This window comes from Haliotis cracherodii, unplaced genomic scaffold, assembly GCF_022045235.1.
Source record: "Haliotis cracherodii isolate W230 unplaced genomic scaffold, xgHalCrac1.p SCAF_1, whole genome shotgun sequence".
NCBI lineage: Eukaryota > Metazoa > Mollusca > Gastropoda > Lepetellida > Haliotidae > Haliotis > Haliotis cracherodii.
Genome location: NW_027266264.1, coordinates 52,265,967 through 52,279,220, shown reverse-complemented (window position 1 = coordinate 52,279,220; position 13,254 = coordinate 52,265,967). Strand labels below are relative to the sequence as shown.

General features: G+C 44.1%; 1 protein-coding gene and 1 pseudogene across 1 annotated transcript; one reads left to right on the top strand and one right to left on the bottom strand.

The window, feature by feature from the left end:
* Positions 1 to 2,452: 2,452 nt before the first annotated feature.
* On the top strand, positions 2,453 to 3,866 carry LOC139465397 (carboxypeptidase Q-like). The gene has a single exon (XM_071247107.1). The coding sequence runs from the start codon at positions 2,453 to 2,455 to the stop codon at positions 3,848 to 3,850; it is 1,398 nt and encodes a 465-aa protein (XP_071103208.1). The 3' UTR covers positions 3,851 to 3,866.
* A 4,650-nt stretch (positions 3,867 to 8,516) lies between these two features.
* Positions 8,517 to 12,025, bottom strand: LOC139479263 (carboxypeptidase Q pseudogene; annotated as a pseudogene).
* Positions 12,026 to 13,254: the final 1,229 nt, after the last annotated feature.

Below are 13,254 nucleotides of genomic sequence, written 5' to 3'. Positions count from 1 at the left end.
ATACTGCATCTGCAGGTGATCTCAGTGGGATAGCACTAAAACCAGCTTTAGTCTTGGCTAGTACATACACACTACAGACACACCTTGCTACATATGTTTAATAATTAAACCTCATTCAACCTCACCTCACTGCCATCTAAAGATCTGGGGTAGAATAGGTCTTCAGAATCTCATCACGCCAAAGGCCCAGGTTCAATTCCCCACATGGGTACAATGTCCATTTCTGGTGTCGCCCCACCTTGATATTGCCGGAATATTGCTGAAAGTGGCTTAAAACCATACTCACTCACTCACCTTTTGCGTGGATTGATGCTCATGATGTCAGTCACTGGACTGTCTGGTCCAGACTCAATTATTTACAGACTGCTGTCATATAGCTGGAATATTGCCGAGTGTGGTGTTAAACAACAAACAAACCAAATCATTGGCATCTGGAGACAGAAGAATACGAGAAATCTGTGTGGTATGTGGATCTCAATTCACTTAATTACCTGCGTCCTTTGGTGGTAGGATTACTGCCATTGACTGTTCACAACTGTAAATCCCTACCCGCCTTGCCTGTAAAAAAGCTTTTTGCACCCTGTGCAATAAAAATGCTCTAAAAGTAACTTGAGTTTACAGGTTTCAAGTGAGAGAGTTGGTGCTTCTTCTGGTTTAACTGGATGCTTGGCTGAAACTATGTTCTTTATGGCTTATTCAAGGCTAAGCCCAAAGGAGCAGGAGATCTTTGGGCACTGATAGCTGTTCCGTCACTTGCCAACACACATGGTCACTGGCAGCCAAATAAAAAGCTACACCTTTTACAAACAATTTGACAAAGATCACATGGCAATAATGTAATGCAATACATGAAAGCAACTTTTTAGAAAGAAAATATCCAATGTTCTTATCTCATTGACTCTACATTGTGTCAATCATATCTCATTTCATTGGCATCTGGAGGGCACATAGCAAACCTCACCCTTGCAAAGGGGTCAGTTGTCTTTGGAACCACAATTCCCAGTGGAGAATACTGTTCATTAGTCGCGCCAGAACCTGCTGATGCTTGGTTGTAAACCCAAATTTGGTATAACTGTGATCTATGGTTTTACCAAAGTAGTAATCATCCAGAGTAACTGCAACATTGCTGATGCCGCATTAAATCAATAAACACCTTCCTTCCTTCCACGTCATCAGTTTGGTTCTCTTCCCACTTCAGGCTGACCCCTCTTAACACGACTGAAGTAATGTTCAAAGCAAAACCCAAGTCACTACACAATATCAGTCAATATTTGTCCCGATACAGCTCTGTGGTAATGCACAGTTTCTTCCTAATTTCAAACCAAACCGCCTGTTCTATGAAAGACTAACTGCATATCAACACTATTTATTTATCAAGAAACCTGCGTCGTGTTATTCCTACATCACACAAAGAACATTTTGTTGACATCAATATTTATTCACCGGGAAGCCATTCTTGTTCACATGACGACCGACGTCACTTGCATCCATCATTAAGTTAGCTTAGGCCAGGCGTTTTATATTATTCGGATTACGGACCCGCCGAAAATGTAAAAAAAAAACAAGTTTCCATTTTTGCCCTCCTCCAACCTTGGACTTTGGGCTGAAAAATCCCCAATCCTAAAAATAAAAAAAAGCCTGGCCTTGTAATAAGTGGTAGCAATCAACCAGACCTCGTACCTTGTGACAACCCAATCCCAACTTCATGAAAATCAGATCTAAGTTCTCACTGCCACTAAACAAAGCGATAGCGAGAACTAAGATCTGATTTTAATTAGAGTGACCCACTTCTTATTTCAAGACGGGATTCCGGGAAAGAATATAGGTCCCCAGCAATTTGTGTTTGTCATAAGAGGAGACTGAAGGGATCGGGTGGTCATGCTCGGTAACTTGGTTGATTGTGTGCCTGCGTAACCCGAAGGCGTGGGTCGTTACATACAATATCGATCACTGGATTGTCTGGTCTTGGCTCGATTATTTAGAGACCGCCGTCATATATCTGAAAAAACCCACAAACAAACACTATTTCTAGTCGACCTGATCTTTGGGGTCATTATGTTCAAAATGAAGACATAATATCACGGCTAAATGAACGACAAAACAAACAACACCAAAGTGTTTTTCACGATGAAGCTTGTGACAATGTACATAATTCAACAGAGCATGTGCATGGATTTTTAAATTGTTATTTAATTGTGGAAAAATCGAAATCGCGATCTTCGTATGGTTTATAGCCACGTTCGAGATAAGTTCCCGCAGCGAGACACGGTGCACAGCGTGGGCCTCTGACGTCAGATGTCTACAGGTATATAGACTTAACGGTGATGAACGCTGATCTTGGCACATCAGTCGGGCTTAAATGCCGTGGTAGTGACCTACTTCGTAGTCGTTCACGAGGTCACCTCACATCTTTTATAATCAGTGTAGGTAGTCCATTTCAGTTCATCAAACAATGAAGACGTTGGCTATCCTGTTGCTCAGTTCAATTCATTATGTGTCTGCGGGTCCAGTCAAGTTTCCAAGTCTAAAAAATGAAATCGAAAGTCACCGAGCTGATGCGGAACGAATTATTAACCTGGTGGTCAATGGAAGTGCGAAAGGACAGACATACAACCGACTGGCCGAGTTTGTGGACACATTCGGGAGTCGTATCGCCGGTTCTCAGAATCTTGAAAACGCCATCGATTATATGATGAAGATGTTGAAGGAGGATGGTCTGGAGAATGTACACGGAGAGTCCGCCATGGTGCCCCACTGGGTGAGGGGGAGGGAATCTGCCACCCTCGAGCAGCCACGAATCCTACCCCTCAACATACTGGGACTCGGGGGTAGCATTGGCACCCCTCCTGAGGGCATCACGGCTGAGGTCATTGTAGTCAAGACGTTTGCTGAGCTGAAGCAGAGGGCTGCCGAGGCCCGCGGGAAGATAGTGGTTTATAACGAGGACTGGGTAGGGTATGGAGATACTGTCCAGTATCGTTCACTGGGAGCGGTGGAGGCGGCTAAAGTGGGTGCTGTGGCCTCTCTTATACGTAGTGTGACCCCCTTCTCTATAGACAGTCCTCACACCGGCTGGCAGGACTACAGCGACAACGTCACCAAGATCCCCACTGCCTGCATCACGATAGAGATCGCCCAGATGCTGCACAGGATGTCCATGAGAGGGGAGAAGATGGTCATCAACCTCAAGATGGAAGCTCAGAATCTGCCCATGGTGAAGTCCAGAAACACAGTAGCTGAGATTAAAGGGAGTACATACCCGGATGAAGTCGTGATAGTGAGCGGCCACCTTGACAGCTGGGACGTGGGGCAGGGGGCGATGGACGACGGTGGCGGTGCCTTCATCTCCTGGCAGGCCCTGTCTCTCGTCCGACAACTGGGACTCCGCCCGAAGCGTACCCTCAGGATGATCATGTGGACTGCAGAAGAGGAGGGGGTATATGGGGCAAAGCAGTATTTCAAGGACCACCAGAACGAAATACCTAAACACGACCTGGTAATGGAATCGGATCTCGGTACGTTCAACCCAAGGGGTCTCCAGTTCTCTGGCAACAAGGCAGCGACAGCAATCATGAAAGAGGTCGCCCAGCTCCTGAGTTCAATCAACAGGACAACCCTCTACAGTCCCGCCGATGTCAGTGACACAGGTCTATGGAAGAACATCGGTGTCCCTAGCGGCAGCATAGAGAACGACAACCAAAACTACTTCTATTTCCACCACAGCAACGGCGACATGATGACGGTGGAGAATTCTGGCGTCCTTGACCTTTGTTCTGCCATCTGGGCGGTGGCGGCGTATGTGGTGGCTGACCTTGACGCTATGCTTCCCAGGGACACTGTGAATGGCTGACGTTTTGGTTAAAAGGTGATGCATGTGAAATCTAAGACTGTTTGTTGTCTGTTAAGTGCGACAACTGCCTACTTCCATGTCTTATTAGATGAAACCTTTATTTCCATACAGTTGCTTCAATGCTATTGCAAGATGTAGATATATAGTAAGGCTACGTTCAGATTGTCCTACTGAGATATAACCAACTGTGGATCAAAACGGAATTTTTGTTAAAATCATATAAAATAACTTCGAAAACAAACGGTGTATATGGTAGTGATTGGAAAGGCTTGTGTTTGTTTGTTTGATTGTTATTTTAACGCCGCACCCGGCAATAGTCAAGCTCTATGACAGCGGCCTATATATTAATCGGACAGGGTTAACCTGGGACTGATATCATGAGCAACGACCCACGTCGTCGGGCTACGTTGACGCGGATTCAATCACTCCCCAAGTCAGACCACCCGATACATTTAGTAGTCTTTCCAGGCATGCATATGTTGTTCGGGGTCCATTCTGACCCGGAATCCCCATTGGGGTAGACTATGCATTCGTTTGCCATGATAACATTATTCAGATGGGTAGATCTATGCGGGAAACTACATTTGGAATATTAGATCCCGATGCATTTCACAGTTTCATATTGCAAGAGTGTGCATAGTCCAGCATGGAGAATAGTGTGGTACGACGCCGCCACCCCCCCCCCCCCCCCCCCCCCCTGATCCCTGGGAAGAGAGGGGAGGGGAGGGCCAAAGGTTTTTATTCAACTTATAAATAGAAAGAAAAATGTGAAACAACAGTTATCAAAATTTTATGTTTTAAACATGCTGTCCATGAACCGAAGGAAACGGGCTTAAATTATCTCTTGGCGAACATGTGCTTCATTTTGTTTGTTTGTTGTTTGACGCCGCACTCAGCAATATTCCAGCTATATGACGGCGGTCTGTAAATAATCCAGTCTGGACCAGACAATCCAGTGATTGACATCATGAGCATCGATCCATGCTAATGGGATACGATGACATGCATCAACCAATTTAGCGAGCTTGACCACTCGATCCCGTTAGTCGCCTCTTACGACAAGCATAGTCGCCTTTTACAGCAAGCATTGGTTGCTGGAGACCTATTCTACCCCGGATCTTCACGGTTAGCCAGTAGTATGTTATCTAACGAACCTAACAGCTGAAGGTTTTAAATTTTTTTTCTGGCATTATAAGTTGTCAACCGATCACGAGGGGTACTTTACACCATATGCCACTTTGGATCGGTTGACAAAGAATTTATCTTGTCGACATTCATTCATACAGACCCGGATTATGTATGCAGTAAGTTTGATTGAGTTTGCACAATGCGTAGCAGACGACTCAAACGAACCGAGTTACTTCCCTTTTACCAATGCATTTGGATAAACATCGGTTCATTTCAGAAACGAAACGATGCATATGCGAGATAAGCAAGTTACCTAAGATATGTTCCGAATGATTTCTCAGCGGGCTTTTCTGAAACCAGTATTTTATGCAAGATAAGATGAAACTGGTTGTCTGCATGATTTGGGCCCTACATACACACAGGCACTGATTATACTATAAAAAAAACGGCACGTTCTCTCTGGTATAGATTAACATTTAGTCCAAGAAATAATATTTGAAAAACATATCTACAAACTATAAGAATAGAATACAAATGGAGCCCAGAACAGTGCTGAGTTTCAGATAAACATCTGCTATGTAGCCGTACCAAAACACGACAGTGTACCAAAACATATGTCGGGAGGTCATTTCAACATACTGCATCATTGCTACGGAACAATCCACCACAAGAAATAGGAGAAGAAGAAAATCTGAAAAACTTTAAGAAGACACTAAACACATGTCTCATCAAGAAAGCCTTTGACGAGACCAATTACGGTCTAAGTGCATACAGAAGCAGTTGTTATTTGGAAAATGCGCTGTACAAATTCTTAATCTAATTTTTTTTAATTTGATATGAAATAAAACGTCACGCATGAACTGCTTTCAGTCTGCCTCAATGACACCATGGTTTTACCGAGTGAGATCTTTCAGAAAAAAACATCAATAGAACATTTGTCTTTTCTTGACAAAAACATATTTGTATCATCTCATGACTCGACATAGTTGACAAATTCACTCGTGGCTACACACCACTGATGAAAATCATCCTCATTTAGTCAGGGTATTATGTCTCCCTTCTCGATCCAGAACAGAAGTTTAGCTGAACACCCCAGACAACCTGTCCATCGTACAGGCACCGTATGAACCACTAGTCTCCATAAATACAGGAATACATGAATACAGGCACTGTATTACCTTCCAGTGTATCACATACATACACCGTATTACAAGCCAGTCTCTCAAACATACATACACTGTATTATAAACCAGTCTATGATACATACAGACACTGTATTACCCACCAGTCTCTCATACATACAGAGACTGTATCACCCACCAGTCTCTCATACATACAGACTGTATCACCCACCAGTCTCTCATACATGCAGACACTGTATCACCCACCAGTCTCTCATACATACAGACACTGTATTATAAACCAGTCCCCATACATACAGACACTGTATTACCCACCAGTCTCTCATACATACAGACACTGTGTTATAAACCAGTCTCTCATACATACGGACACTGTATTACCCACAAGTCTCTCATACATACAGACACTGTGTTATAAACCAGTCTCTCATACATACACACACTGTATTACCCACCAGTCTATCACATACATACACCGTATTACCAACCAGTCTCCCATACATACAGACACTGTGTAACCCACAAGTCTCGCATACATACAGACACTGTATTACCCACAAGTCTCTCATACATACAGACACCGTATTACCCACCAGTCTCTCATACATACAGACACTGTATTACCCACAAGTCTCTCATACATGCAGACACTGTATTACCCACAAGTCTCTCATACATGCAGACACTGTATTACCCACAAGTCTCTCATACATACAGACACTGTATCACCCACCATGCAGTGTATAACATACAGACACTGTATTACCCACCAGTCAACCACATACAGACACTGTATTACCCACAAGTCTCTCATACATACAGACACAGTATTACATAGCAGTCAACCACATACAGACACTGCATTAACCACAAGTCTCTCATACATGCAGACACTGTATTACCCACCAGTCTCTCATACATGCAGACACCGTATTACCCACCAGTCTCTCATACATACAGACACTGTATTACCCACAAGTCTCTCATACATACAGACACAGTATTACATAGCAGTCAACCACATACAGACACTGTATTACCCCCAAGTCTCTCATATATGCAGACACTGTATTACCCACAAGTCTCTCATACATACAGACACTGTATCACCCACCATGCAGTGTATCACATACAAACACTGTATTACCCATCAGTCTCTTATACATACAGAGACTGTATTACCTACAAGTCTATCACTACTCACCAGTGTATCACATACAGACACCGTATTACCTACCAGTCTCTCACATACAGACACTGTATTACCCACCAGTCTCTCATACATATAGACACTGTATGACCCACCAGAGTATGGTACATACACACACTATAACCCACCCGTGTACAGATACAACTACTCATACTACTACGTCACTTTAAATCACCCTTATTATTGAATCTCGTTGTTTTGATAAATATTACATATCGCTTAGATGTTAATCAGAACAGGATAGATATATGAAACACTGGAAATTGAGGATGTCTTTGAACATTTCAATATTTCACCGTAAGCTTTTGATGGGTGAATGGGTTCGACTGTATGACTCATTTGACAAAAACGTTATGTCAACGCACAGTACACATAAACCTGCGACTATGCTTGTAGTAATAGGCGACTAACGGGATAGGGTGGTCAGGCTCGCTGACTTAGTTGATGCATGTCATTGATCCCAATTGCATGGATAGATGCTCATGCTATTAATCACTGGATTGTCTGGTCCAGACTCGATTATTTACAGACCGCCGCCATATAGCTGGAATATTGCCGAGTGTGGCGTAAAACAACAAACCAACCAACCAACATAGAATTGGCATATGGGTGTATCCCGTATAGACGAATTGCGAGGCGTTAATCATAATTCCTTTTTGCAATGAGTGAGTGAGGCAATGTGTTCGTTAGATGCCTTAAACATTTCAGTTAAAGAACTGAATGTCAAAGATAATACCACAGTAACACACGTCACAGACATCTACCAAGTTGGTTACGGTCAAGAGCATAAGTAAATGCATGGCGCTTTCAGAACAAGGGTCTCAATCGAGGCATTACTTAGATCCGAACTCTGCACAGCCAGATGCGATGCCTTCGACCCTCCGTACACTCGGAGAACTATGCCGCGCAGTGCATAGAGCAGTGACGAGGTTTCCTCAGGCCATAGCTCACCGGTTGAGCATTCACATATTGACAACACTAGCCTTTGCTCGTCTCATCCAGTGAATGAACGAAGTCGTCTTGTATAATTCCTAAAATGACAACCAACACATATGGAAAATATTCTGAATGTTGTATTTATTATTAAATTGGTTTCTGTTAAACGAATAGTGGATTTTTTTCACCCGAGTTTCGTGGATGGTCAAATTGCATTCTCGAAGCAACAAAATGAATGAACTGGATAAAATTGAACAAACGAAAAGCATATTTTATTAGAACCTGAAAAGTACATATTCCACGGAACAGATAATATAGAGTGATTGAACATCTGTAAATAACTGCAACCAATTGACACAAAGTATTCCTTCTCAAACTGAGGGTACAGGTTCATGTCAGGTTTAACACAAAGATATTATACATAACATATACATAATACTGTTGACTGAGAACTACATAATATCATTCATAGGAATAGGCCGCCTCCGTGGTCTAGTGGTAGAGCGTCTGCCTTGAGAGCGGAAGGTCGGTGTTCAATCCACGGACGCGTCATACCAAAAGACGTTAAAAGATGCATGGTACGTGTTACCCTGTCAAGCGCTCGGCATTGAGGGGATAAACAAGGACTGGTCGGTTCGGGATCAGTATACCGTGTCTGAGTGGGGTAACCATGTAACCTGTGGCATGATCCGTGGGGGCTATAGCACTATAAATCCGGCACTATAATGCTCACCACTTGAAACAGAATCACGACATGTCGCGACGATTAATTAACGAAGATAGCTGTATGTGTGCTAAAACTTATAAAGTAAAAACAAGCCATTCCGCCGATAAGGAATCTTATCTACAGTAATGACAAATATTGCAAAGAAGGCTTTTCAAGAAAAATCCGTTTGTTAGCGATAAACATCATCGATGAGTTTTGATCACGTGGTTACAATCCTAGTAAGAATCGGCAGTCGCGTGGCGAGGACTATAGTTCGGAATACTACAACCAGCCACACCCCCGTACATGCCGCGTCCCTATTTATGTGCAATAACCTTGAAGGTGACGTCAAAAACACCATTTCGCCTCAGTCATCACCATGGTAACAGTGATACCATGTATGATACATGTAGGCGTATGTCCTCGTAGAGTACCAGGCAGGCAGGAACTGCATACACATTTACTGCACAGTCAATCATCAAAACAACTAACATATACATTCTGAGACAAGGCTGGCAGGTGTTATGTTGGCAAACCCTACCTATCGAGGAGCTGATCATCTTTCGCAATAATTTTAATCTCATTAAAATTCTATCTTAATTCTCGCTACAGCTAAACAAAGCTTTGTTTAGCGGTAGAGAACTGAGGTCTGATTTTAATGAGATTGCAATAATTTTCGAATGACATAAAATGTATACGAGAATGATATCAACGGCATTCTATCGATCACAGGGTGTGACAATATATTTCCGCATTAATACAAATACCCTATATGTATTGAATTCGCGGATCCAGCCATGTTGACGTGCACAAAAAACATAACTTAATCATTTGGTGTCATGTTTACAACTACAAAACAACAATTAATTAACAATGCCAATCAGCTGTAACCAAGCAATATACACTGTAACACAATATCGCATTCAGCGATCGTCCCGGACATCAAATATCAAAATGAGAAGAGTATTCTGTGGAAAATGAACTTGCTTTTCATAAGCATTCATTACTATACATGTATATGTGCATCAGTGATAGATATGAAATTTTAACCATGATTAGGGCTCTTCGGTATACTATACCAGTGCAAATATCGCCAAACCCTACCTTTCAAAACCAACTCGCGACAGCAAGATTCGAACTAAGACGAAGATCGGGTTACGGTTGGTACCCTTTGAAATAGTGTTCGGGATCGTGGGGATCGTAGCTTTCCGGGTGGTCCTATCGCAATGTAGAGTATGTTAATTTGAACAGCAGTGTATAAATGCAATATGGATGCAAGAATCGTGGCAAGTCGAAACGGGCGAGATGTAAACTGACACTTCTCATAGAAAGCATCTTATTCTATTCTTTGTCACGTTTCAGAGCTACTTCCTGCTCCTTCACAGGCGAAAGCATTCACCCGATGAAGGAGCTGAAGTAGCTCTGAAAATCTCCCTGAAACGTCGTGACAAAGATTAAAAGAAGTTGCTGTCCATAACAAGTGTCATGTATTCATGTTCCCCAAACTTCTAAACGCGTTTTAAAGACTTCGAGATGTAAACTACTCTTCACTATCACAGCTGAAGTCGACCTTGTGCCGTATCCCTGGGAAGTACAGCGTCAAGGTCAGCCACCACATACGCCGCCACCGCCCAGATGGCGGAACAAAGGTCAAGGACGCCAGAATTCTCCACCGTCATCATGTCGCCGTTGCTGTGGTGGAAATAGAAGTAGTTTTGGTTGTCGTTCTCTATGCTGCCGCTGGGGACACCTATATTTTCCCAAAGTGTAGTGTCGCTGACATCGGCGGGACTGTAGAGGGTTGTCCTGTTGATGGAACTCAGGAGCTGGGCGACCTCTTTCATGATTGCTGTCGCTGCCTTGTTGCCAGAGAACTGGAGACCTCTTGGGTTGAAGGTTCCCATGTCTGATTCCATTACCAGGCTGTGTTTTGGAATTTCTGCTTGGTGTTGTTTAAAGTACTCCTGTGCGCCCCAGAGCCCTTCTTCCTCCCCGGTCCACATGATCATCCTGAGGGTACGCTTCGGGCGGAGTCCCAGTTGTCGGACGAGAGACAGGGCCTGCCAGGAGATGAAGGCACCACCACCGTCGTCCATCGCCCCCTGCCCCACGTCCCAGCTGTCAAGGTGGCCGCTCACTATCACGACTTCATCCGGGTATGTACTCCCTTTAATCTCAGCTACTGTGTTTCTGGACTTCACCATGGGCAAATTCTGAGCTTCCATCTTGAGGTTGATGACCATCTTCTCCCCTCTCATGGACATCCTGTGCAGCATCTGGGCGATCTCTATCGTGATGCAGGCAGTGGGGATCTTGGTGACGTTGTCGCTGTAGTCCTGCCAGCCGGTGTGAGGACTGTCTATAGAGAAGGGGGTCACACTACGTATAAGAGAGGCCACAGCACCCACTTTAGCCGCCTCCACCGCTCCCAGTGAACGATACTGGACAGTATCTCCATACCCTACCCAGTCCTCGTTATACACCACTATCTTCCCGCGGGCCTCGGCAGCCCTCTGCTTCAGCTCAGCAAACGTCTTGACTACAATGACCTCAGCCGTGATGCCCTCAGGAGGGGTGCCAATGCTACCCCCGAGTCCCAGTATGTTGAGGGGTAGGATTCGTGGCTGCTCGAGGGTGGCAGACTCCCTCCCCCTCACCCAGTGGGGCACCATGGCGGACTCTCCGTGTACATTCTCCAGACCATCCTCCTTCAATTTCTTCATCATATAATCAATGGCGTTTTCAAGATTCTGAGAACCGGCGATGCGACTCCCGAATGTGTCCACAAACTCGGCCAGTCGGTTGTATGTCTGTCCTTTCGCACTTCCATTGACCACCAGGTTAATAATTCGTTCCGCGTCAGCTCGGTGACTTTCGATTTCATCTTTTACACTGTGAAAAGTTAGTGGGATCGAAGCCGCCTGCATTAAAGCTGCAGTTAACACAAGCAACGTAAACTCCATCTTAGCTATGTCTCAGGAAGTGTGCTACTATAAGACATTCAAAGATAACCCACATGTACCGCAACGACCCAAGGACTCCAGCTATCACCGCTAAATCATGCACGCCTAGCGCTGTGTACATGTACTGAGTGTCACGTGACAAATGACACCCGACGATAAAATGCCGACGATAAACGAACGCTGCGGTTTCCGTTAATTTACAGCAGCACATGACACCAGAGACGGTCAAATATATTTAAGGTCTCTGGTAACACAGCATGACTGTCATGTTGCCTGTTGTATATTTTTTGGGTTAGCAAGGCTACGAATTTATATCCTTTATTCAGATACATTCGTAACCACTCGCCCTTTTCCGTAACCTACGAGCATTCGTGACAACTGACCTGAAGAAGCCCAGCGGAATGACACGAGTGGTCACGAATGATCTACCTCTTTTCAGAAAACACCACCTGTTTGTGCGTCTGGCCTCAGCCTTCATGATCGTTCCCCCTGTCTACTTTTACTGGAACATTTACGTTCACTGAACCGGAACGAGAATTCTGTAAATCGTGATGGTGGGATTGCATTCAGTTGCAAATAGTGTCGTTATACATATTACATAGATATACGTCAAGCTATTTGTAAGTTTTCTGTGTGAACGAACACACACAGCACATGCGCGACTATAATAAAAAAAAAGCCACCTCTCACAAAGACACAGCAAAAGAGTATTCTGGTTTGTTGTTTTACGCCGCAATATTCCAGCTATATGACGGCGGTCTGTAAATAATCGAGTCTGGACCTGACAATCCAATGATTTACATCATGAACATCGATCCACGCAATTGGGATCCATGACATGTATCCAACTGTATCTGTAAACCCGATCCCGTTAGTCGCCTCTTACGACAAGCATAGTCGCCTTTTACGGAAAGCATGGGTTGCTGAAGACCTATTCTACCCTGGATCTTCACGGTAGCGACAGAGTAGGGGAAGGGGTGCTTGTTTATACTTACTGTTGGGGATTTAACGTGCGCTTTCCGACATAATGCGTATTTCGCACACAGGAGGGAAGGGTTGGGGGTCGCCAACGTTTATCACAACTATGAGGGCTGAATATGATTCAGTCCTAAGGCCAGTCACACCATCCCACCCCCGCCCTACCCAATCATAAATGACCAGTCCAGGACATGGCATATATATTGTTTTTTTCGGGTAGACATTAGGTAGGTTAGGACAGGAGGCAGTGATATAGTTTCTTTTCTTTTTTCATCTTTTAATCATGTTCCTGTCTTCCCTGCCTTTTGGAAAAGATAAGGTCGCCCGTGGTCAAATCGTTC

Coding starts and splice junctions, on each gene's coding strand:
- LOC139465397 (XM_071247107.1), top strand. CDS start 2,453: ATGAAGACGTTGGCTATCCTGTTGCTCAGTTCAATTCATTATGTGTCT.